The 27,862-nt window shown below is 40.1% G+C and overlaps 1 protein-coding gene across 1 annotated transcript; it reads right to left on the minus strand.

The window, feature by feature from the left end:
• Positions 1-22,025: 22,025 nt before the first annotated feature.
• LOC100195675 (T-box 15) lies at positions 22,026-23,162 on the minus strand. The gene is given in 1 exon segment (NM_001140704.2): positions 22,026-23,162. A coding segment is annotated over 1 exon segment (369 nt). The 5' UTR covers positions 22,882-23,162; the 3' UTR covers positions 22,026-22,512.
• Positions 23,163-27,862: the final 4,700 nt, after the last annotated feature.

Here is a 27,862-nt window from a genome sequence, read left to right on the forward strand (position 1 = left end):
TGACTCTCTCTTGGCCAGGGTTCTGATTCTGACTGCACCATATGCCTTCGATAATGTTCAGCTCAGTTCTGCAGGGTTCTGTTGGCCAGGAGAGGGGGATATCATAGTGATGTCATGTTTTCCTCTCTGGTCGGGCAGGGGTTAGAGCAGCTTCAGCGTTGCTGAGGGGAACTGTTGATTACCCCGCTGGAAGGGCTGTTGATTACCCCGCTGGAAGGGCTGTTGATTACCCCGCTGGAAGGGCTGTTGATTACCCCGCTGGAAGGGCTGTTGATTACCCCGCTTGAAGGGCTGTTAATTACCCCGCTGGAAGGGCTGTTGATTACCCCGCTGGAAGGGCTGTTGATTACCCCGCTGGAAGGGCTGTTGATTACCCCGCTGGAAGGGCTGTTGATTACCCCGCTGGAAGGGCTGTTGATTACCCCGCTGGAAGGGTGTCTGGTGGCGCTGAGGGGAACTGTTGATTACCCCGCTGGAAGGGCTGTTGATTACCCCGCTGGAAGGGCTGTTGATTACCCCACTGGAAGGGTGTCTGTGGCGCTGAGGGGAACTGTTGATTACCCCGCTGGAAGGGCTGTTGATTACCCTGCTGGAAGGGCTGTTGATTACCCCGCTGGAAGGGCTGTTGATTACCCTGCTGGAAGGGCATCTGGTGCCGCTGGGGGGGACAGGAGTGGAGGTGGGGGGACGACACACGCTCTAGCTCCGAGCCCTTACGGAGCGCCCAAAGTTAATCAGCGGCGTGAGGACTCTAATTAACGTCTAATCGGTTTGGAGGAGTTTGTGATAACAAACAGATGTCGACACAGACAAAATACTGAGTGGTGTAACGTCATCATGACCTCGGAGGAAGGAGCGCTGAAGAAATTGGCTTTAATGCATCGGGGCCTGTGATACGAGCCATGACCAAGACGCTGAGCTTTCACTGATTCCACTCATGTCACAAAGCCGTCCAAAAGCAACAGGGTTCATTTAATAAAAAGTTCAGCAGATTCCAAGTTAGGTGCCAAAACAGGTGGTGATGACCAGACTGATGAAGATAATTGATGTGTTGTGAGGTAAAGGAAAGATATGAAGTGACAGTGAAAGAGTGTATATTGTAGAAGATTGTAGAGATTAGGCCATAGTTTAGAGACAGTTGTACACACCTTGCTGTTTCTGCATGTTGGTGAAGTCCTCAAACGTGAGTGTCCTCACAGGCGGTCTCCAGAACGCATAGGTCTCCATGATTGCCTCCAGACCAGTCCTGTGTGAGAGAGAGAACGAGAGACTGAAACAGTGGAGAAAAAAAAAAGAGGGTCAGTGTGAGGGACGGATACATAAAACATAACAAAGGCGGGGTAGGAGAAAGAGGAAGGAAGAGTTGTGATGGCAAAACAGATAGTCGAAGAGAGAGAGAGGGACATAGAGAAAGGAAGGAGTGTAAGTGAGAATGAGAGAGGGGGAGGAAGAGAAGGAGAAGTAGAGTCAGACTGGGAGGAAACTGGAGCCATTAAAATGTGCAGGTTTTTACTGTGATCATAAATCTGAGTGACGTTTCATCTAGAATCTGTACACGGTTCTCCTTACTGCATGATTTACTCTCGTGTGCGCCGCTGGGCCCTGTCCCAGGGAAACGAGGGCCTGTCCCGACCATGTTATTTTAGGGCCAGTAACTCCAGGGCCATTCCAGCTCATTTGCGCGCTACGCTAATCACACTGGCCCTGGCCATCAGTGCGCTCATTCATAGCGCTCAGAACCAAAACCCAACAAATGAGCTCTGCCCTGTTTTACCTCATAAAGTCAAGTGTCACCAGTCAAAAAATCTGATTGACGACAATCATAATTTAATGCCTGAGAGAGCTCTATATTAAGATATAAATTCATAGAGGGGAAACAACTCAGTAGTTAATTAACGAATTAGCTTGTGTCATATGTCCTCGTTTTAATTCATTTCAGTTCGCTATAATGTGGAATAACTGACAGCTTAACAGTGATGTAGTAAATTACTATAATGCATTGGTATGAGTAGTTAGGGGATATGTGTGAGGATAAATACATTTTCTGTCTATAAATATCTTATTTCTACATAATCTTTTCATCTGTAGTTTTCTGCAATGAAATTCTAATGCTAGTTCATAAATCATGCACTGTATTGTTTGAAAAATGAAAAAATATGTCTCAAATAACTGTGCCGATAATGCGCTCCAGATGGGAGGGGAGCTTTCATGTGCTGAGGGTCTGGTTCAGTGTTTCCCCTGTTACATATGATAATCCGGACTGAGAGAGAGAGCGAGAAAGAGAGAGAGAGCTCTCCCCTACCCAGAACCTGTGGTTCTATCTCAGATGTAGTGGGGTTTTCTTGGCTGGGGAGAGAGTGACTAATTTTATATGGAGCAGCATATGGGATTAGGAGGTATCTCCAGGGGATTGTTTCCATATTAAAGGCCACGTTGGACAAAAGGACAGATTTGCGGCACACAGCATGGCGAACACGGAGACAGGTTGTATTACACGGACCTCGGGTTAGTGGAGGAATGTATACCTGTTTCTACCTGAATCCCGAAATCCTTTAGCAAATGGGTTGCGATCAATCTTTAATCTAGTTATCTGCGGGAAAAAAAACATGACAATCAAAACAAATGACATATATATATGACCGATGCACATGTTGGAGAGGGGGAAAATGTATCAATATAAAGATTTCAAAGAAATCAAAGGGGAAATTAAGGAATGTATGAATAAAGGAATTCATGAAAATCTTTTTTTATATAATAATAATAATAATAATTGGTCATTTTCCATTCATAAACTGAATTTAAAGAGGAACTGACACCATTTTAGCACAATACATTTCCTTAAAATATGTTTACATCCTGTACACCCTCGGGAAGAATATGGTGATTTTTTAAAAACATTTTGTGACAAGCGAGCATTTTACATTTTGATACATTCATAGAATGTTTGGGAATTTGTGAAAATTCTATAGTAATATGAGTGGGAAAGCTGCCGTGTATTTGAGCAATTAATAGACACCGCAGTAAATAAAAAGGAATAAAAACTTATCAGTCTTGTCCAGGCCCAGACTCTACACAGACCATAACCAATCAGAGCTACAGTTGGCGTATATGCAAATAATCCATTGCCATACTGGGTTATGCCATTCACTTTTAACGGTATGTTTACAGGCAGCTACAACAACACAACTTTAGAAAGAGCCAGATGAGCTAACATGAAATCTAGTGAGGGATAAATGTACAGACAAAAGAGGAAACCAGTATCTTTGGATAAACTGTCAAATGTTTCAGCATGTAGTTGCGCTGATATGATGGGGAATAGTAGCCTGCTCGCTTGCCCTGTTGCTGCCTGCCTTCCAATACCTGCTAACCTATGTTTTTGACAACTGAATTGGATTTACCAGCTTGCTTGCGTGCCTGCCAATTTGATCGATGACAAATACATTTGATTGACAAATGAGAGTTTCCTGTGGATAACAGTTGTTCATGTTCAGTAGCAAGTCACATTTCTTGTTAGCTAGCTAACCAAATGACACCTGCAACTTAGCTGTAGCCACCTAAGCTGCAAAAATCTTTTGGGGGAAAAAGTCTGTCACTTATACACTCATCCAAATGATGACATTACATCCTCCCAGCAGCTAGCTACATCAAAGCTCTGTGTTTTTAGCTTGCTAAATATTAGCCACGTTATGACTTATGATCATTGCTCATGCTCGTTTGATTGTGTTGAGATATCCACCTAACTTTCACCCACTTGCATCAACCAAATGGCTTCAGGCTCCAAACAATGCATGAAATGTGATTTACAACCTGATAGCAATTTTTATTAGACTGCTAAGCATTGCATTGGTTAATTACAGTTGAAGTCGGAAGTTTACATACACCTTAGCCGAATACATTTAAACTCAGTTTTACAATTCCTGACCTTTAATCCTAGTAAAAAATCTTCCCTGTTTTAGGTCAGTTAGGATCAACACTTTATTTTAAGAATGTGAAATGTCAGAATAATAGTAATGAGAATGATTTATTTCAGCATTTATTTCTTTCATCAGATTCCCAGTGGGTCAGAAGTTTACATACACTCAATTAGTATTTGGTAGCATTGCCTTTAAATTGTTGAACTTGGGTCAAACGTTTCAGGTAGCCTTCCACAAGCTTCCCACAATAAGTTGGGTGAATTTTGGCCCATTCCTCCTGACAGAGCTGGTGTAACTGAATCAGATTTGTAGGCCTCCTTGCTCGCACACGCTTTAACAGTTCTGCCCACAAATTTTCTATAGGACTGAGGTCAGGGCTTTGTGTAGGCCACTCCAATACCTTGACTTTGTTGTCCTTAAGCCATTTTGTCACAACTTTGGAAGTATGCTTGAGGTCATTGTCCATTTGGAAGACCCATTTGCGACCAAGCTTTAACTTCCTGACTGATGTCTGGAGATGTTGCTGCAGTATATCCACATAATTTCCATCCTCATGAAGCCATCTATTTTGTGAAGTGCACCAGTCCATCCTGCAGCAAAGCACCCCCACAACATGATGCTGCCACCCCCATGCTTCACGGTTGGGATGGTGTTCTTCGACTTGCAAGCCTCCCCCTTGTTCCTCCAAATATAACAATGGACAATATGGCCAAACAGCTCTATTTTTGTTTCATCAGACCAGAGGACCAAAGTACAATCTTTGTCCCCATGTGCAGTTGCAAACCGTAGTCTGGCTTTTTTATGGCAGTTTTGGAGCAGTGGCTTCTTCCTTGCTGAGCGGCCTGTCAGATTATGTTGATATAGGACTTGTTTTACTGTGGATATAGATACTTTTGTACCTGTTTCCTCCAGCATCTTCACAAGGTCCTTTGCTTTTGTTCTGGGATTGATTTGCACTTTTCTCACCAAAGTACGTTCATCTCTAGGAGACAGGAGTCTCCTTCCTGAGCGGTATGATGGCTGCGTGGTCCCATGGTGTTTATACTTGCGTACCATTGTTTGTACAGATGAACGTGGTACTTTCAGGTGTTAGGAAAAGAGGCACTGTGTTTAAAGGTAGGCCTTGAAATACATCCACAGGTACACCTCCAATTGACTCAAATTATGTCAATTAGCCTATCAGAAGCTTCTGAAGCCATGACATAATTTTCTGGACTTTTCCAAGCTGTTTAAAGGCACAGTCAACTTAGTGTATGTAAACTTCTGACCCACTTCTGATACAGTGAATTATATGTGAAATAATCTGTCTGTAAATAATTGTTGGAAACATTACTTGTGTCATGCACAAAGTAGATGTCCTAACTGACTTGCCGAAACTATAGTTTCAACTGTGTATTAATCATGCATTGATTGCATCCATCTATTCTGCAAACAATACCTAACTATATGTAATGGAATTTTGAGTCAAATATGACCTTTTTTTTAAAACCTCTTACGATGTATGTTTTGAGGCATAAACTATGAATTTGATATTTTGGACTGATATTATGATTGTCTGTTTATTTCATTCATATCTGCAAAGTAGTTAAAACGGTGTCAGTTCCACTTTAAGTTCACTTCCAAAATTGACTCAAATTAAACTTGAATTGACCCTAAGCCTGGTGCAGATAGACCAATTGAGTGGCAACAGCATCGTAGCAACAAAGAGAAAGGTGTCTGGTCTCAGACCTGTTGGTTCTGGTAGGCGGTGACGGTGGTGAAGACTGTGTCAGGGAAGCTAAAGGTCTTCACTCCCTCTCCGCTGGGAACAGGCTTGGTGGGGGACAGGTCACTGCTGAAGTCCTTCCTGATCACATGGACACGAGGCTGGTACTTATGCATGGAGTGGAGGATGATCTGAAACCACAGAGAGATCGTAATGGTTACATTGTGTGTGTGTGTGTGTGTGTGTGTGTGTGTGTGTGTGTGTGTGTGTGTGTGTGTGTGTGTGTGTGTGTGTGTGTGTGTGTGTGTGTGTGTGTGTGTGTGTGTGTGTGTGTGTGTGTGTGTGTGTGTGTGTATGTGCCTATGCGTGTCTAAGCAAGTCAGGGCTGTATGATTAAGAGGAACACAAGTCCACACTTATGATAAGAGAGGTGGTAAAGTAAGTATTTAACACCAGAGAGCAGAGTGCTTCAGGCTATGACGGCCCAGCCTTCCATCCGGCTCTTTGTCTGCTCTTGATTACAGCCCGAGTGAGAAAGCCTCCCTGGAGCCACAAACAACTAAGGGGGTCATTTCAAACAGTAACGAATAACATTGACAGTAAATGTAATATTCCAGCCCCCCATCCTCTTCCCCTTGCCCCCTGCTCAGTCCAGGGGACCCCAAGTCAGGGCCAGGGTTCTGGGTCAGGTCAAACCCTCCCCAGTCACACATACACACACTGAGCTCACAACAACACAGAGCAGACAAGGGACTTATCTGACGGATCTATTATCAAAGCAATACATCTAGTAGTGTCCTTAAAATAAGAGGCCTACTGTAGCAATAAAGTGATTTCAGTTGCATATTTATTACTTATTTATATGAATAACAAGCAAAAGCCAATCAGCTTGGTTAAAACCTCTTGGGGCTAGGGGGCAGTATTGAGAATTTTGAAAAAAATATGTGCCCATTTTTAACTGCCTCCTACACCAACTCAGAAGCTAGAATATGCATATTATTGTTCAGGTTTGGATAGAAAACACTCTGAATTTTCTAAAACTGTTTGAATGGTGTCTGTAAGTATAATAGAACTCATATGGCAGTCAAAACCCTGAGACAAATTCTGACAGGAAGTGGATACCTGATGTGTTGAATTACCTTTAAGCCTATGCCATTGAAACACACAGGGGCTTATTAATTGTTGAGCACTTCCTATGGCTTCCACTAGATGTCCCCAGTCTTTAGAAAGTGTTTTGAGTCTTATACTGTGAGAACTGAACGAACAAGAGCCTTGGAACGGTGGTGGCCGATTAGACTCTGGCGCGCGAGTTCATTTTGGGTACTCTCGTTCCAAAATGTTTTAAAAGAGAATGCAAACGTCCGCCTTGAATATTATTCATGTTCTGGTTAAAAAAGGCACTAATGATTTATGCTATACAACGTTTGACATGTTTGAACGAACGTAAATATTTTTTATCCCCCTCGTTCATGACGAGAAGTCCGGCTGGCATAGATCATGTGCTAACAACACGGAGCTTTTTGGACATAAATTATGAGATTTTTCGAACAAAACTACATTTGTTATGGACTTGGGATTCCTGGAAGTGACATCTGATGAAGAGAATCAAAGGTAATGCATTATTTACATAGTATTTTCGATTTTAGATCTCTCCAACATGGCGGTTAGTCTGTATCGCAAAGCGTATTTTTCTGGGCGCAGTGCTCAGATTATTGCAAAGTGTGATTTCCCAGTAAGGTTATTTTTAAATCTGGCAATCCGGTTGCGTTCAAGAGATGTAAATCTATAATTCTTTGAATGACAATATAATATTTTACCAATGTTTTCGAATAGTAATTATTTAATTTGTTGTGCTGCTTGACTGGCGGTTATTGGAGGGAAACGATTTCCTCAACATCAACGCCATAGTAAAACGCTGTTTTTGGATATAAATATGAACTTGATAGAACAAAAAATGCATGCATTGTCTAACATAATGTCCTAGGAGTGTCATCTGATGGAGATTGTCAAAGGTTAGTGCATCATTTTAGCTGGTTTTCTGCTTTTGGTGACGCCTGTCTTTGAATTGACAAAACATTACACACAGCTATTGTCAATGTACTCTCCTAACATAATCTAACTTTATGCTTTTGCCGTAAAGCCTTTTTGAAATCGGACAACGTGGTTAGATTAAGGAGATAGTTGTATGTTTGAGAAATTTGAATTATGACATTTAATTGTTTTCAAATTTGTCGCTCTTGATATTTCACCTGTTGTTGATTGGGTGTACCAGGGGTGGGACGCTTGCGTCCCACATAGCCCATAGAGGTTAATCACCTGTGTGTCAATCTAAGTAACATAATAAAAAAATCCCCATCAAATCCGTCAGTTTAAACTAGAGATATCTTTTTGCATGGGCTAGTCTCAATTCACCGCATCCGCCTCCGTCGGCCTTCTGCATCTGCGGTGGAAGGTGGCTGAGCTACAGCGGTGTTTGTCAGACCATGAGACATCCCGAAAATCGGTCTTCTCACGAAAACATCTGTACTATTATGACCACTATATGGAAAGGGGAGACTCTCTCCGTTTTGGTCTACAACCCCCACAAGTGTCACGGGACTCGTCTGAAGGTAACCCATACAAATGAATGGAAGTATGGCGGTAGTTTTGTGACAACAAAAATAAGGGGTTAAACTAAAATATTTCCTGAGCTTTCTTATATCTCTTAGAGACATAGAACAGATGCTTCAAAACCTTATGATACATTTTTTGTCTGTCTTTTTTGCCATTTATTAACATTATTAACATGTGTTTCTATGGGCTATAGCTGTAAAGGGCAAATTCTATATTTTATCCCCAAATAATATATACCTAAAGGTTTCCTAAAGTTCTAAATCAAATATCTAAATGGTCCATGGTATGACCATCTTAAAACAATTCCATATGTTAGTCCCCCCAACGGCTTACACTTTTAGAGTTTTTTAACAACCAATAGCCCTGCTTATGTGATTCAGAGGGGTTGCCTTAAATGTGGAAGACACATTTGAGTTGAATGCATTCAGTTGTACAATTGATTAGGTATCCCCCTTTCCCTTTCCCTTTATTATAGCAACCACTGTTAATGGAGAGGTTTAATAGTATGGCAAGACGGCGGAAGAAGAAAAGAGTGATGGGACAGATACACGCCTATTTGCGGTGAGGTTTCCCACACATGAAGTTCCAAAGTTAATTTCCTCTCACCTCGATGCCTCCAGCGGAACAAAGGCCTTATAACGTGGCTGTGGGAGCGAAAGGAGCCTTGCCTGACTCCCCCAAAAAATACGTGCCCACTGCTGCATCTAGCACCCATCTGTTATTACATTTGTCAGAAGAACGGAGCTGCGATAGCATCAGCTGGCCGGTTGGAAAACAGGCCCATATGAGGACCAGAATGTGCCGGCCCATCAGCGCCTCACTAGGCTACATGAAGTCACTGGCATCCATTTTGAGAGAAGATTCTAAAAATGATGTATCTCTCCGTCATGGCTAGGGAGGTTGGGTCCTTCTTGAGTAATTACATTACCTGGCATCCCTAAATCAGGACCTCTATGGAGAAATGGATTTGCACTGGCTCTTCTGACTGTTTCAACAACGTCAAGGCCCCGTAATAAAAGCAATCTGGCCTGTAACAGCACGGAGTTCATGTCATGAGGAGATCCATCTTGTGCCATAACTACATCAATGCCGATCAACTATTTCAGCATCAGTTGATAAAGGCCGCAGTCTTGTTCTCTATGAATAGTCTTATCTACACATGGGTGGGGTGAAGTAAATTCCCATATTACAATGTAAAACACTTTGAGAAATACTGAAACAGTACAATTACTTATGTCTTTGTATTAGTGTACAGGTGTAAAGGTGTAACAGTGTACAGGTGTAGGAGGGGGGCAAGAGTATGGTATGTCAAGTTAAGCCGGCTCACCGGCTCACTCACATGGCCCTGGTCGTCCAGCTCATTGTTGGTGAGTTTGAGTTTGTCGAAGCTGACCACCTGCCTCATCCAGGTGTCTCCAGAGGCCAGGGAGTCTGGGTGGATGTAGACCCGCGGGGGCACGGGGGAGTCCGCGTTCCCCGCCACCATCCACTTGGAGCTGTGGTACACATACCTAGAGGACAGACACACAGTGACAGACGTATCAGCACCAAACCTTATTTCACATTTGATATTCAGTTTTTTTCCACAGGTTTTGCACATGTTATTGTGAAGCATTGAAGTCAGGGAGTTCATGTGTTGCAGATGCAGAGCTTGCTCACAATAGAGACATCAAATATCCCCACACATACTACATATCCTTTTAACGACATATTCACAACTAAGCTCAGTCATAACATTTTATGTTGCATTGCGAGTTAGGGTACAATATGACTGCCCCGCCCAGCACAGAGCATTCCCCTCACTGACTGACTGAAGCAAGAGAGGGACTCCAATCCACTGTAGCCCCAAGCACAGCTGTTTGCCTTTAGTTCTGGCCATGCGCACAGTTGAAAGTGCTTAGCTGCAACGCCTCTTCCATAGTCATCACTCAGTGGTAAAACATGGACAAAACTCTAATTTGGCCTCTTTGTTATTGTCTAGCAGCGTTACACCACCCTCTCGGTCTCTCTCTCTCACACACACAGCCTTACGCCCCCTGTACACACATGCACACTCTCTCACCTCTTTAGCACACAAGAACACACACACAAACACACACCAGACCAAACACACACACAGAATGCCAGGCGTTTGTGTAATTTCCTGTTTGGAGTGCTGTTTAGGGTTAAGTTCCGTGTAACAGGAAAAGTGTTGAAGAAGAGAGAGACCTTAGCCCCAAACAGGACTGGAAATTTGATTAGCCCCCTTTCATCTTCCATAAATCTGCCATCTGGCTCCAGCACAATCAATAAAGATCTGACTTTATGTGACACCATTCGGACAGATGGGGGTTGCCTAGCCCGCTCACCCAACACTTCACACACTTCACACACACACACACAGACCACAGACAACATATGCATGCATGCAACTCATCAAACAGATATATACTTTTATGGACACAGAAATTCAGACAGACACACGTTAAAATACTCACACACACTTGCCAAACCCAGGGTGTACTGTATATTATGGGGCGGCAGGGTAGCCTAGAGGTTAGAGCGTTGTACTAGTAATCGAAAGGTTGCAAGTTTGAATCCCTGAGCTGACAAGGTACAAATCTGTCGTTCTGCCCCTGAACAAGGCAGTTAACCCACTGTTCCTAGGCTGTCATTGAAAATAAGAATTTGTTCTTAACTGACCTGCCTAGTAAAATAAATATTGGGTTACCTTATTAACTGATAGAGTAAGTATCACCATTACATTTCCCTACAGTAGGGTTCCCCAACTGGTGGTCTGTGGGCCGAATTTGGCCCACAAGTGGTTTTATTTGGCCCCCCAAGTTTTCTGAGCAAAAATAAGTATTATTATTTGTATTTTTTGGGGGACATAAAAGGCTGTAAAAACACCAGGTAATCACCTCCAAGTGATTTTAATGTTTGGAATATTCCCAAATATTCCCTCGCATAATAGCGAGACACGAGATCGTTTACAAATGTAAGCAAGGTTTGAAATTATAATATTTCAGTCAAATGTTATATCTGTTTGGGCTTCTTGCAGTCAATTTGCAGTCTACAAATGATTTATAATTATGTTCTGGCCCCCCGACCATCCGCTCAAAACAAAACGACCCGTGGTTGAATCTACTTGATCATCCCTGCCCTACAGGGTTGACTGGTGTGTGTTCAGAGTGTACATCATTAAGTAAAGTCCTTGTATGTGAACGTGTTTTCGTATGTGTGTGTGTGTGAGTGTTTTCAAATATAGAGGACAAAGTCAATTTGAAGAGCTAGACAGTGCTGGTGTCTGCACTTTTCGTTTGTGATTCAAATTTAGAACATATCAACTGTCCACATAAAAGACAAGTAAAATATGGAGATTTAACGAGCCCAGTATAAATGAGACACTCCTGAAGAGAGGCAGAGAGCCTAAGTAAAGCAAGTAAATTTCAATAAAGACTATTTCCAGACCCCAACTCTATGAGAACTATGAGACATTCCAGTGACAGCTCGGAGCTCAGTTTGCAAAGCCCTGTGGTAAAGTCCCCAGCCAGGAAGAAAATCCTATTTAATTTTACAAGATCTTTTGGCTTCTAAAAATCCTCCATAATATGTTGGTTCTCTAGACCGTCCCCTCGTAGACAAACACTTCAGTCAGTGAGCGAGCCAGGGTTCTACGATCCTTCAATTACACATTTACATAAATAAACAACTGGGGGAAATAATATGAATGCATTGTTAAAGTGGTTCCTCAGTGTTCCATTCAAGAAAGCCAAGTCCAGTTTCTCAAATACAATGCAAACATAGTAAAAATATCTGTAACAATAATATAACATTAATGCATGTTATTGATATATAAACTGAAGATGTACACTGTCAAATTAGAAAATAAATGTAACAAATGTATTGGAACCCATCTGTAGCGCTGCTATAACATTAATGCAACTATGACACTTTGCCATTTGTCTGTCGCTCTGCCACGTCACCAATGTATGACACATTGAACTGCGTCCTTCAGCTGAGGTAGTACATTAAAACAGTATCTTACGACATAAAAATTGTATTCCGCCATGGTCAAAGAACCAGGTTTAGGGTAGAACGATGTTTTGCCATTTCCATAGTGAATAAAGCTATCAATATTATGGTGTCACACACATCATATGATAAATAATTTTCATTCTCCTCTCCTATGGTCTCTTTCTCCCCAGACATTGTGCTCTATGCCAGAAATTCATTCAGATACTTTGGCTGGAGATATCCATCATAAAAACCTATCCCCAAGATGGACAACTGTAAAGGTCATTGTTTCAGGTTCCATTAGATTTATGTGCATATCAGCATACCATTGGAAATTTGCAATGATCTGTGTATGTTTTTTTGGGTTCATGGGGACTACTCTCCATCTTAAAATACACAACAACTATTTATCGGCAATGTTGTCCAAATTGGGGGTAGAGCCTATTTTGGTTTGACTGAATAAGAACATGAATCTCAGACATGGAGAGTGTAATGTTCCAATAGCACATGTTGAGTATATATCTGTACATCACCGTGCACACACGATAGTACACACCCATCTGAATGAGTGACGGGAAGTTAGGAAATGTTAGGAAGCGCTAATAAGTGTGAGCATACCTTAGGAAGATAGGAGCATACCTGTATCTCTTATTGTCCACAGGAACAATGTCCATGGCTATGTAATACTGCTGATGGGGGTCCAGACCCACAATCTTTACTCTCATTGCAGGGAACATCCGCCTGAGAGAGAGCGAGAGAGAGAGATTAGCAATATAGCTTAAGTTTAATATTATATTATGAGTATCAGCATTACAAATGGAACCCTGCACCATGTAGACATTAAGTATAATTCCACTCACGCCACTAGAAATATATTATAGTGCACCACTGGGCATGGCTTAAAGTTTAACCAATGTCTTGCCAGTCATATAGCTAATTTCCACCCCTCATCCACTCATAACTGCGCCTAGACACATCATTTTATGATAATTCCTTAAAATGTCTGTATCAACATTCCATGTCTTCATTAAATAAATATTATTCAGATTAAAGAAAGTAGGTCATTTCATCCTCAAAGAAGATTAAAACTGTTTTAATGCAGGAGCTGGCAACAAACTCACTCTTCCTTGAAAATATGCACCCAATCATGGGAAGTTTTTTGGTAATTCGATGCAAACCAAACCAGGAAAAACAAAAAAAGCCATATTAAAAGTAGGACAGAGACATTTTCAAGTTAATTCCTCGTTTTACACTTCAAAAGCTGCATTTTTCTTTCATTTAAACGTCATAAATCTTTGCCCTCATAATGACAAATGAGTTCTGTTTTCTTACTTTCTTTCTCCTCTGAATTTATAGGCTTATTATTAGCAGAGGCATGAACTACACGCAGCTAGTCGTTTAAACTCTACTGCATTTAAACAGACACTGATTATATATATGGGGCTATTAACAACGTAAATCTGATTCATGAATTTCACGAAAACAACGTTGATCATATATTGTTTAGGTAAGTCAGATGTATAGGTTAACTGTAAAGTTGGTGTACATGTGTTATTAAAACAGAAGAACAAACGCGAAAATACAAACCTACAACTTTACAATACAACTTTAAAATCTTGTTATGTCATTTGATAGAGGCCTACCAAAAGAAAATGAAACACGCAAACAACTTGGCCATTGTCATTTCTCCATAAAAATATGTAGACTAATTGGTCCGCTTCAAATAAATTAAGATACATTGACGAAAATAATCAGTGGATAGCCAATCTAGTCTAACGAAATGGAAAGCATGGTTTTAAAATTAGAAGACTAAGAGAAATATGCCGCATCCCTGTGTTAGGCCATATATAGCCTATACTGCTCTGCCCTCACTCCCTTCTAATGCATGACACATCTACAGAGGAATCATCATAGGCATATGTTTGTTAAATGTGATTAATATCATACTATTTTCTGTTGTTAAACTTCATAATATGTTCTGTTATTAAAGGTAGTAGGCCTATATTAGCCTAAAAGTAATAGTAATAATATATGCCATTTAGCAGACGCTTTTGTCCAAAACGACTTACTGTCATGCGTGCATACATTTTACGTATGGGTGGCCCCGGGAATCGAACTCAGGCCCTAGTGGTGCAAGCGAGATGCTCTATCAACTAAGCAATACAGGACCATAAATGGTTATAAATGTGGAAAAATCAAAAGGCTTGATGCTGATTGACATTAAATGGGAGCTTGAAACATAACTAATATTCCTAATTAATTACAATTATTTTGAAATGGGCAACTGGCTAAGTCGAATTTCACAATCCAGAGTAAAATAAAATGGCCTTTAAAACTAAAACCTGTTAGGATAGATTTAAGATTAACACCTTAACCTATATTAAACCTAGTTTTGAAATAAACAAATGATGCATTATAAACTATAGGCCTACAGAAGACCATATGCTTTCAGATTGTTTTTCGTTTGTTTTATGGAGGAAAACGTCATACCCTCGACCGCTTTATTGCTAGGCCTACTTCGTGAATCAGTCGACTACATAAATTCGTCGTCCGCCTATTCCTTGATCGTTAAATTCAAAATGGACGGGAAATACCTGGTGTTCCTGGCGAGGGGGGGGAAGTCTTCATGAGAACAGTGTAGGTTAAGTTATATGCTCGGTTTGGGTTGTAATTGCTGCCTGTTACGTTTCCCAGTACGTAACACTGCCCAAAAGAGCAAGAACCGAAAACATGTTTCAAAGAGATTAATTAGAAACAGTTCCTTTCTTCCCCGGCTATTCTCTGACATCAGCCATGGAATACCCTCATACGTCATTTATGGCCTGTGATTACAGAGCGGCCCTCGCGCGTCCGGAGCCCTTGCCCCAATGTGCAACACATTAGCACCCCTCAAAAACAAGGGGTAATGCATAGCGCACGGGGGTCTTTTGCGCAAAAGTAGGCTACGTGTGTGTCACCTTAGAAAAAAAAAGTGATATCAAACGTAAAAGGGTTATTCGGCTGTCCCCATAGGAGAACCCTTTGAATAACCCTTTTTACAGGTAGAACCATTTTGGTTCGAGGTAGAACTCCTTTGGGTTTCATGTAGAAACCTTTCCACAGAGGAACTAAAAATGGTTCCACCATGAGCCAAAAATAGTTATCCTATGGGGACAGCCGAATGAGCCCGTTGGAACCCTTTTTTCTAAGAGCATGAACTCCAAGAAAAAAAAATATTAATCAGCGGAGTCCTTTAAATCATAAATATGCAGCAGCTGCTTTACCTTCCGGCTTTAGTGATGATCATCTCCGTGCCAATTTCATGGAAGCGCTTCCAGAGGTCCGCACACTGCAGCTCCACCTGAATCTCCTCCATTGAGGCAGCGGGAGACAGCTCGCAGGCCGCCGGGGCTAGGTCCTCAGGGGAGCCGAAGGAGCACGACGTCCTCTCCGCCAGACCCTCGCCATCTGAACCCGGGCTCGCCTCCGAATCTGTGGAGATTAACAGGATTATGAAATAATGTAGCCGCGGTAAAGCGGGGACCTCAGGAAAATTAGTTGAGTAGTGACCGTTGAGGCCAAATAATCTGTAGCATGAACCCCGAGAAAGCACCGAATCTGACTCACGCAAATCATATGGGTTTGGTTGGATTTCAAATAATAAAAAAGAAATCTGACTCTAAAACTATTCCATTTACGTTTCAAATGCCATAAAGTGTCCACAAGGGTAACGCTGGCATCAAACGAAATGTGCATTTTACATGAAAAAACGCCCACCAACAGAATTCTAAAAGCTATATTTAGCCCAACTGACTGTCATGCCAACTACAAACTATCATTCATATCACTATGTCTACAAATATAATATATTACTATGTCACATAGCTATGAAAAGGGCCCACATCAAAGTTAGGAAAAAGTTATATTTTCCCCAATGGAATCTCTGGCAACACAATAAGAACAACTACTATAGCAAAATAAATGTATAGCCTGCATATAGACATTTTCCAGAATAGCTGTTCCAGATCTTAGCTTCCAAATAAACCTATAGGCTTACATTACTATTAGGCTGCAGCATTTTATATTCGACATTGACAACACTATGTAGTGAAAAAAACATTTTGCCATGTATCAGCTCATAAATATATATTTTTTTATTCTATACAGCACACAGTAAAGTTATGAATTGTATATTTCAATGTCTTATTAATGTGCTTGTCTCCTCTGTTATTATGTGCCAATATGTAATATGATATGATTTATTGAGGGCCCTGACATGAGTAGGCTGCTTTGGCAGGACACACCAGGCAAACAGGCTTTTATGCAGATTCAGGACTGCTGAGAGACTGGAGCGTGGCCCAGGCCTAACCACCATGTGATCACGACCCCAAAACAAGAGACAAGAGCATGGAGTGGAGACATGAAGACACTGCAGGCAGGACAGCTCCACCACAGAGACAGAGAGGGAGATGAGAGAGGTCCAGAGAAGGGGAGCGAAAGTGTGAGAGGAGAAAAGATTATTTGCATAGTCCTCTTGAGAGATCCTTTCAGTATGATGGCAGTGATGACTCTCTCTGTGTGAGGCAAGGAACATGGCAAGACAGTGCAACTGTTGATTGGCCCATACAGCCATCATGCATCCAACAGCCATCAGCCACACAGCGGGCCAGGCCAGAGATCTGGGCCTGCTCAGAGCCATCATGGCTGCTGCTGCTGCTGCTGCTGTTGTCTCAGCACTTCACTGTCATCAAGCTACACCACGTCCATCCACTAGCACTCACTGAGTCACTGTGCTGTCCCTCACATGTCACCAGACCAGTCCCTGTCCTCCACCGCTAACCCACTGTTCCCCTCCACACGTACAGCCTGCTTTCAGTCACACCCACTATAACCAGCAGGAACAGAGCAGAGCTACAAAAGTGTGAGAAGAACTACACACATCTGTACCACATTACACAGGATATTGCTGGGTAGAAAGACGCATGTCTCGAGAGAAGGGGAGAGAATGAGAGAGATGGAGTGAGCGACAAATAAATAAATATATTGAAGGAAGTAGCACCTCATGGCAGCTTACAGATAGAAAGGTGGAAGCAGAGTCAGAAATCTGGTGCTAACCTTAAGTGCATGACTAATGCTGACTAACTAGCCAATCATAGACAGTAGCCAACCTCTGCTAAACTGAGGAGAGCAGCAACCACTTTTTCAAAACCCAAATGAACTATCTTGTGGTTAGGCACAGAGAAATCAACTTGCGGTGAGCCTCAATGGAGAACATAGATCTCCTCAACTGATATGTCTACCAAGTGTAAAAAAATAACAATAATGCCATCTTCTGTTTGTCAAAGCTTGGGTACACACAAGAAATTCAGCTAGATGAATGTGAATAACAACAGCTTGTAGGTGCAAAGAATATGGATTTCAGCTAATTACTCTTACACAAACTTATTCACTATGTGATTATCTAATTTGGACAAAAATGTTACAAATAAAATCGCAAAGACCTTTCTATGGAAACAGGTTTATGAATAGAAAATGCATTTAATACAGTTGTAACAGAGTGGGTAAGTAGCAATCTACCAACCTTGAAATTGCAGAGTAACCCAATCCACAAGAATCAGAACCACCTGTTTCCGCCTGTAATTAATTCAGGCCTATGTTAGGGAGAGGCAATAAAATAAGGATTAAACCCTTTTAATAGTACAAACATCTGTTGGCTTAGAGTTAAGCTTTTCTCAGAGGCATCATTTTAAAAGTTGGGTTTCTAACATACAAAATCATTCAGAGATGATCAGCAGCCATTTACATTTTGTGAAAGAGGAATCATCACCCCAGAAGTACCAAGTGAGAATGTCTATATCATATATTATTATATATCATATATCATATATTAGGCTATATCAGATATTATTATACATCATATATTATTATATATCATATATTAGGCTATATCATATATTATTATATAGAATAGGTTAACAATATTGAAACCTCAGAGCTATATGAAGTACGGACAGAATAAGATGAAACATTCTGTCACTTAAAAATCAGTGTCACTCCATAGACTAAAAATATAAAACAGTCTACATGGTTATCCATAATATAATTACAGATTCCTAGTGAGACAGACTACTGTCCAGGCCATATAGGCCAGTAATAGGTTCAAGAGTGAGATTAAAGATCATCTGTAGTGATATATTTCACAGTCTGGATGTTTACATTTATTTGTAAATCCATAAAAGAAAAGCAGTCTCTCTCTCTCTGACACAAGCAAGAGCGCGCACACACACAAACTGCTGACAGTGCTGATGTTTACATTTAAGGCAGGCAATTTAATATTGGAGGGGTTAATTCTGCAGATAGGCCTACATGTGCTTGTCTGAAACAAAGGTAATGTGTCATACATGCTGTCTCTCTGGGAAACGGAATTGTTATTAATCCAATTGAACTATTGTGTGGTGGTGGTTTTCTTACACCTGATCTTTTTCCCATGAAGGTGTCTTTCAATGAGAATGTTATTTGACCATGTCGGTTTGAAAGCCTCACATGGAGGCAAAATCATTATGTAAAAAATATAAACCGCACAAACTGACCACAAAGACTAGATGTTATCAGTGATGGCTGGTCTATACATGTCAACTGGAGGCGAGTCAAGGTTGGATACTCAAACTACTTGCGACGCTGCCAGGAATATGGCTCCTAAATGACTTGGAGCTCGCGAGACAACGTTCCTTTTCAATCAACGACGACTCTAACTTAATGTGAAACCGTGGAGGATATATAACATTTCCTTAACTGACTGAATCGCAGTCAATGGTAGTACTGAAACCCTGCATCTCAGCTGTGAACAAATTTAGTTCGGTCCTCCGCATTTGTGAGGCATCCCCCAAACGCACAACACTTGCTGCTGCACATCACGCGTCAGACAAGAGCCTCTGTGCATGAGGTTCAAGTCATGTTGCTGAAGGCAAACCACAAAGCTTTCCAGCTTCTAAAATGAACTGTACAATTAGAAAAGAAATGTGTAGGCCTAGATCATTAAGCCATGCACGTGACGCTAAATTAGGTTCTAATGAATCAAATAAGATATATATTTTCTATGTATAGCCATATAGTCTATAATGCGGGTAGGCTATTAGTTTGAGATCCTTTTAGATACCCTTTTTTTAGGCCTATATCCTATTTGATAAAAAGCAGGTGGGACTTCGCGCTTTGTCTATAGCTACTAGGCCTATTGTGAATCCAATTGTAATGGGGATTGTAATATTGAGATGTTGGTTTAGGCGTCTGTTGAAATTCAATGTAGGCTATACTGAGCTGAGAGGAGATATCAATTCATATTCGGATTCTGATTCATATTTGCGGCCTGGGAGGGTTAGAATGGGATATAGAATATATCCATCATCATTCACTGATGTATTTAATAAAGTAAGGATATTCAAACTCAAAGCCTCGAGATTGAGTCATTCATGCTAGCTTTTGACATCAGTCTCTCTTCGATGAGTTCAATGTTCTTAAATTCAAACCTACCCCAAATCCCCCAAGACTTAGAAAAGAAGAGACAGTCAATTGATTTTGTGACATATAGCCTATTAAATAACGTATTAGTTCATTTTAAATTTGTATAAAAATGAAGTCCTAGACGTCTTTGTAAATAATTTGGAAAAATCTAGAATTAAAAATGATAGGATATGCCCATCTTGAATCTAATGTGATTTGCGTCATAGGCATGCAATAACTTTGGCCTATTGAACATCGGGATAGCCCAGGCTACTTATTATTACAACATTTGCAACAAAGAAAAGCGAAAACAAATGGTTTACCTAAATATAATTGCGATTTAGGAATATCAAGTGTTTTGACAGTAATAAAAAGCCTGCGTGGTTCATAGGCCTTAAAGATTAGCCTGAGCCTTTTGATTTTGCGATTTCAGATTACAAAATTAATATTATCAATTTGAATTAAATAAACATTGATATCCAATTTTACTTTACACTATCCTTATAGGTGATTGATTAAATTGTCAAGAATTGGCTGAAAGCTGAGTTGATATTTTCCTTAGCCTTAAAATTTTCCAATGAACCCAGTTTGAGTGGGCTAGGACACAAACACAGGCAGAGGTTGCGTGTCCATTCCATTTCATATAGATAAATAGTTTAGCCTATATTATTGGAAAAATAAAGTACTAAAACATAATTATAAAAATAGTTTGAGCGTAGGTCTACGTTTTTTTGGCCTATTGTTTCCCACATAGGAAAAATTATGGCGTTAGACTATAGGCCTATAGATATGCTTCACGAAATTAGAATAGAAAATACAGGGCACACAGGCCAACCAAGTGAAAACAACAAGCACACAACAGGCCTACCTTCAAACAAACTCTCTTCACACGAAAACACACGCATTGTCTCATATTATATTTGGACTCACACAAAAACAGGTATAAGTAACCCAGGTGTGGCTTGTGAATGCTAATTTCTATATGTTGTGCCATGCTCCAAACATGCATAATTTGCATTGAATCACAGAAACCAATGTAGGCCTTCATAATCTCAGCAAAACATTTCTCCCAATTCAAAACCATCTTAAGTGAATATGAATTACAACTGACCATGTCTCCACTTGAGTCACTGGCATGGCCAATTGTATTGTATCAAGAGAGGCACGCGTGAAAGAGAGACGGGGCAATTTTATGCAGCTAGGCTTCTGCAAATGGAGAAGGGACAATGGCCCCACATGCAGCCTTCATTTTGTACCAATGTGTAGTAATTTGTGAAACAATGGTAATATAACTTTTAACGTAACCGCTTATGATATTTTTGATCATAGGCTGCATCACATCCGGCCGTGATTGGGAGTCCCATAGGGCAGAGCACAATTGGCCCAGCGTCATCCAGGTTTGGCCGGGGAAGGCCGTCATTGTAATTAAGAATATGTTCTTAACTGACTTGCCTAGTAAAATAAAGGATTTTTTTTTAAATTAAGGAATATAACTGCGCAAAAAGAAAATGAACCGTGCTCTGCTGCAATAGGCTACCGCGTTTTTCTGCGTGCGTCATGGTCTAGTGACGCCTCGATCAGACCGACAATGATCTTGCATTCTGATACACCAGAAGAGCATTCAGTTCCATTTATCCAAATATGCATCAAATTGCATGCGTAGATGTGACAGAAGTACACTGAACAAAAATATGAACGCAACATGTAAAGTGTTGGTCCCATGTTTCATGAACCGAAAGAAAATATCCCAGAAATTGTCTATATGCACAAAAAGCTTATTTATCTCAGATTGTGCGCACAAATTTGTTTACATCCCTATTAGTAAGCATTTTCCCTTTGCCAAGATAATCCATCCACCTGACAGGTTTGGCATATCAAAAAGCTGATTATAACAGCATGATCATTACACAGGTGCACCTTGTGCTGGGACAATAAAAGGCCACTCTAACATATGCAGTTTTGTCACACAACACAATGCCATAGATGTCTCAAGTTGAGGGAGCATGCAATTGGCATGCTGGCTACAGGAATGTCCAACAGAGATGTTGTCAGAGAATTTAATGTTAATTTCTCTACCATAAGCCACCTACAACATCGTTTTAGAGAATTTGGCAGTATGCCTAATTGTCCTCACAACCGCAGACCAAGTTTGCTGATGTTAACGTTGTGAACAGAGTGTCCCATTGTGGCGGTGGGGTTATGGTATGGGCAGGCATAAATTCCCAACAATGAACACAATTGCAATTTATTGATGGCAATTTGAATGCACAAAAAATACTGTGATGTGATCCTGAGGACCAATGTGAAGACCTTTTTTTTTTAATTATCTGTGACCAACAGATCTATATCTGTATTCCTAGTCTGTGAAATCCACAGATTAGGGCCTAATGCATTTATTTCCATTGACTGACTTCCTCATATGAACTGTAACTTAGTAAAATCTTTGCAATTCTTGCATGTTGCGTTTATATTTTTGTTTAGTACAGCAGCAAAAGGTGAATGTTGAACTTTTGTTGCTCACATATCCAGTAAAAAATGTGTATTTATGAATAAAGTTTGACTGCAGAATGTATTATGCATTGATGCATTGTCCCTGTCGGTCTGACCGAGGAGTGACAGGCCTATTCGTTTGTTAAAGTGATGGCATTTATACAAAATCAATAATTTGGGGTTGGTTAACTCCTTTGATAATTTATGCAAAGTTAAAACACTACTATTACGGTATAATAGTTACGCCGTTTTAAACTACATCCATATTATTTATGGAAACTATTAGCCTACAGATGTTATTATTCCACATTAGTAGGCCTATCTGAGGAAAACGTTATAACTAGTTATCTTTGAAATGGTGATGAAATAGTAGCCTTTTCTGTATTCCTCTTTTCCGCGAGATAGACCAATCCGTAGTTTTGTTTTGGAAGCATAACAATATTCAAAAAACCCAAAATATGAAGTGATGGTGGTTATGCACTGACCGGGGTCGATATCCAGACAATGCACAGGGTCGTCGCCGTCTCCTAATTGTCCGTTGTTGGCGAGGCTCTCCATAGACAACTCCAGATCCTTTTCCTCCCAGCCCCGGAGCTTTCTCTTCTTGTTTGACCCGATCAGGGCTTCCACCGAAAAGGCGTGCGCTCTTGAGCTCAGAGCAGCAGCAGATCGCCTTCTGTCACTCATTTCTCTCAAGGCAAATCCACCAGAGGGAAAACAAAAACTCCGTCCACGCAGCGAGCACAAGGAAAATGCACACGTCAATGTTTAAAACGGTGCAAAAGTCGCCAATGACGAAAGTAATCCAAAAACTATGACTAGAAATGTTGTTTCAAACCTCTAAAGATATGATACGCCATCCCCTCGGCGCATTTAATTGCTCGAAAGTTAGCATTAAATATATTCCTGGCTATCTATCGCTTTCTGTCTCTCCGTCCTGCTTTCCTGCCTCTTTCTCTTCCCCTTTCTGTCCTTCTCCCCTCTCTCTGATTGATACTCACTTCTGGATAACTTTTTTTTTGAAGCGTTAAGGGCAACCCTTTCGCTCACTGTCAAATCGCACACGTCCAATGAGAAGTTTGGAAAGAGAGAGAACCAAAATGTGTTAACCAATAGCAAATGAGAGAAACACCAACTCCTGAAGCAAGAATCCTAAACCCGACCCTTGTAACTGACCATCCAACACTGAATTAACATCGTCAGGGCTTTATGGGGGAAAAATAGAACTAAACGTATTTTATAAATATTTTTGCTCCCCTGTCCCCGTCCTGCCCCCCCCATCCGGACCTCCTACCCCCTCTACAAATATGTTACTAAGATTTACTTGAACTACCTGTATGAAATCATTGTGCAATGATAAACTGTCACTGAAAGCCTCCATGCACAGCTACTGAATGTGCGAAGACATGCATAAAGGGCCCAGAACAAGTGATGTTTCCAACTAACCACATTTATAATGCGATATTATACAAAGGTTGGCTATGTTTCCGAATTTGTATTAGGGTCCATACAATGTCGGAACACTGTCCACTTACTTCTTATCACCACGTATCATAGTCTACTCTAATGCATAAATAGGGCTTTATTGATTTCAATATTACCAGATTTAATTAAGTTACATTACAGCTTCATGAACAGCTGAAAAACAGAGCGAGCTCAAAGACCGTGACAGGTGGCCTGGTCAGAACCAAGATAAGCCTATTTGATTGAGGGAAAAATATAGACGACAATAATTATCTTTATTGGGTAATTGAAACCGGTGATATGTAGCCTCTAGCTGTGCACTGTGCATTAGATTGTAGAAGACACTGAAGTTTTATTTTTATTTGCCTCGATTGTTTGAATCCTAACGCGTGCATGATGCTGGTGCGGTCAGTGCGCAATCGCTGGTAGCCTAAATATTAAAATCAGTTCAGTAAAGCAACCTAAATAGCTTATCTAATGAATAACGTTTACACACTCACACGTTTAAAACGAAGGATAGCCAATGCTTTGTTATCATATATTTCAACGTGGAGAAGATGTAACAAAACGGAATAGAAAACGTAATTATTGAGTTATACAAGGTTTTTATGGTAGACCTAATCATCTTTTCTATTAATCATTACATGAATAAAGTCAGGATTTTTCAGAAGTGTGCCTCTTTAGAAAAAAGAGAGACTGGGCAAACACCGAAACATATATGTCCTATGATATACATAGGCCATGATCTAAATAAAATGTTGAACTAAGAAGTGATATACATTATCTTTCTCTAGATGTATATACAGCATTTGTGCAAACGTTAAGTATGAAATAAAACCACAGCGCACAAAATTCACCATGAATAAACACTTTTAGATTACTGTTTTTTATTAGGAAAGTTATAGTATTAGACCCCTTGACTTGAATCGAACGAGCGTTCCCTGGGCCAAGTCCGCACTACAGAAAATACAGTCGCTTGGTAAACCATTCATTTTCAAACAAGCATAACCTTTATTTTATTATTCGAATTAATGTAGGACTATATATTTTGTATTTTTCTGCATACAGTAGCCTATTGAGATGCCTCTGCAATGAAAAGTGCTGTAGAAATTAAATTAATTATTCTAAAACTTAGTCTATATCAAAATGTTAACAAAAGTCTTCGAGTCGTGGTAAAACTATGATTTCATATACCTACAAAATTAGCTACTTTTGGCTGCATATTATCGTCTGATTATGAAATCATCCTAGCCTAAATGCAAACCTGGTGCATCAACGAAACAAACCGGACTACTTGTGTCAGGCTAAAGAAACTTAATTTCAATCACCACCTGAGCTTGACGCTTTATTGATGCATGAATATAGCTATTAATTCAGAGTAAATAATAATTAATAAGCAGTCTAAATGATCATTAACGACAACAAGATGGAAACATGTTAATTAATCCTGAAATTCATTAGAAATAAAAGTAGTAAACGAAGATCATTCTAATTCAAGACGTGATTGCTGAATGACTATCAATGTAGAACTTGAAGTTCATAATCCATTAACTTTGAAAAGATTAAAATAATAATGAACAAAAATACCATAAAAACAATCAATCGTCGTGGTCCTTTCGCATCCAAATATGAATTTATCGCATAGGCTACAGTCCTATTGAGCTACACGTGAAATGAAAACGATTTGTCAACCATAATTAAAAACGGGAACGAGGTGAAGTAAATAATAGCTAGCCTAATATTTGCAAGGAAAGGTTTGTAATAAGAGTATAACAAACCGGTGGGTGTAGCAGCATCAATTGTGATGAACATGGTCATATAGGCTAACAATATTGAAATGATACCATCAAACAAACTTTGAGATAGGAATATTAACAACATTAGGCAATGTGCAAACGCTTATACCTAAAATGTGGTAAGCATGTTGCCATCATGCCTGGATTTTTAGTGTCTCCCGCCATACGGTGGCCATGTAGAGTATTTCACACCTATAGCCCTAAAATTGCACAAGGCAAATGTGTGCATTAATGTCCAATATTCCAGGACAAAGAGTGTAAATCCCTCAGAGCCTCAGGGAAGAATTGGGCCTATAATATCAAAATACTCGAGCACTGTTGCCCATTCTAAAACCATTTAGATCCCAATTTCTGTTACTGGAAAATGTAAAATGTCTCACTAGAAAGTGTGCAGGATTTCCATTTCAGATGATCATGAGGGTTTTTCATAGCGGCCCTATTTGAGCTAATCAGCGGAATAAGATATGGGTTACTTTTCAGTTTTCACTGTAGCCGGATATCATTTTGTTGATTATGAAGTGGTTAAAGACTTCAACACCCACCGTTCACATTCAATTTGTGCAAGAAGTCGTTTGACCCCGTGACCTCGGGGAAATAAACCATGCAACAGAGGAAACATGTCCGGGCGCAGTAAACCATCCAAAATGACGACACATCGGCTGTTTAAAAAACGTCCAAATGAACTGGCAGTTCAGGCTATCGGCGACCCGTTAACTGACAGGTCGGGTATTTCCAAACACTGAACGCAAAATTCGGAATTAAGGGACAAATCATAGAAATCACGCAGATCTCTTCAGTGTATTCGGTCTTTACACAGTGAGCTGCTGCAGGGTATAACAAATGAAAACACGATCGGGAGAGGTTCAAGGCTATTATCTGGTTTCGACCTATGCCTTCAGATAACACAACAGAATGACCTATACAAATACTATTTTGAGTTGACCATGCAAGGGAATTTTAGGGAGCGTGGAAATAATCCGTTTATTTTCTGAACGTGATTGTTTGCGCCGACAAATATTTCCGATTGGGAAGAAAATGCAATTGCACGGACGTCAGTTACATATCTAGTTTTGATTTACTTTGATTGAGTCGTCAACTAACGTGAAATACAACAAACAATTTCGCCATGTAATTGCATTTAGGTTAAAAGTTGGGTAAAAAAAATAAATAAAAAATACCTTACCTTGATGACTTTTTGCAAATGCAGTTAGTTTTCCACGTTGATTCAATGTCATCGTTGTTTTTGGATGAAATGACATGGAAACAACGTTGATTCATGCAGTTTTTGCCCAGTGGGTTATTTCAGGGTTATGTTATTTCAAACTTCTGAGTAAATCAACAAATATATTACCAATAGGACTATAGTACAAAAGTCAAACACAAATTCAAACATACATATAAAACCCTCAATGTTTGTTTTTAGTTTAATTGACTAACGTCAAATAAAAATGTACATTAAATTGGCTACATTTCATAAACTTTGTATTCTACTTGCACATCATCATCTGCACATCTATCACTCCAGTGTTAATGCTAAATTGTAATTATTTCGCCTCTATGGCCTATTTATTGCCTTACCTCCCTAATCTTACTACATTTGCACACACTGTACATATACTTTTTCTATTGTGTTATTAACTGTACGTTTGTTTATTCCATGTGTAACTCTGTGTTGTTGTTTTTGTCGCACTGCTTTGCTTTATCTTGGCCAGGTCGCAGTTGTAAATTAGAACTTGTTCTCAACTGGCCTACCTGGTTAAATAAAGGTGAAATAAACATTCATTTTGAAAGTGCATTTGCCTCCGTTACGTTTTTCAATTTAAATTAAATGAATCTAACACTTCATAAAGTATCTGAGTCCGGCTACATGTGTTGCGAATGAAAGTGCCTTATAGTCCAGTCAGAGTACTTCAGCGGCTCTGGGGGTGCAGGCTTTTTCCAAGTTTTGGCCTATGCTCTGATGGAATATAGCCTCCATTGAGATACATGTACAGCTTTTCAGGTGGGCAAATTGGGCATACACTCCATTTCACAGTGTATTATAAATATGCCTATAAACCGGACATATTTCGGCTACATATGAAGTCTGGACAGAATATAAGACCGAGAGGAGAGAGATTCAGCCGAGCCAGGCAAAAAAACAAAAAAGGCCTATATTTTTTTTTAATAAATCAAGTCGACCTGCGTAAAAACATTAGAAATTCGAATCGAGACCTTTTTATGTGTACTCAAGTACGCTCGATCCCATTAGGCCTACATTTATATTCAAATGACCTTGACATATATGAAATGTTTTATAGCCTACTGAAAGATTTTGCAAGTTAATATTCTATAAAAATAGCATATCATACTGTATGTCTTAAAGGTAGAGTCAGCCATGTGATGGAGATCAGGTTTCCTCAATTAGC

Source organism: Salmo salar, chromosome ssa21 (genome assembly GCF_905237065.1).
Source record: "Salmo salar chromosome ssa21, Ssal_v3.1, whole genome shotgun sequence".
Lineage (NCBI taxonomy): Eukaryota > Metazoa > Chordata > Actinopteri > Salmoniformes > Salmonidae > Salmo > Salmo salar.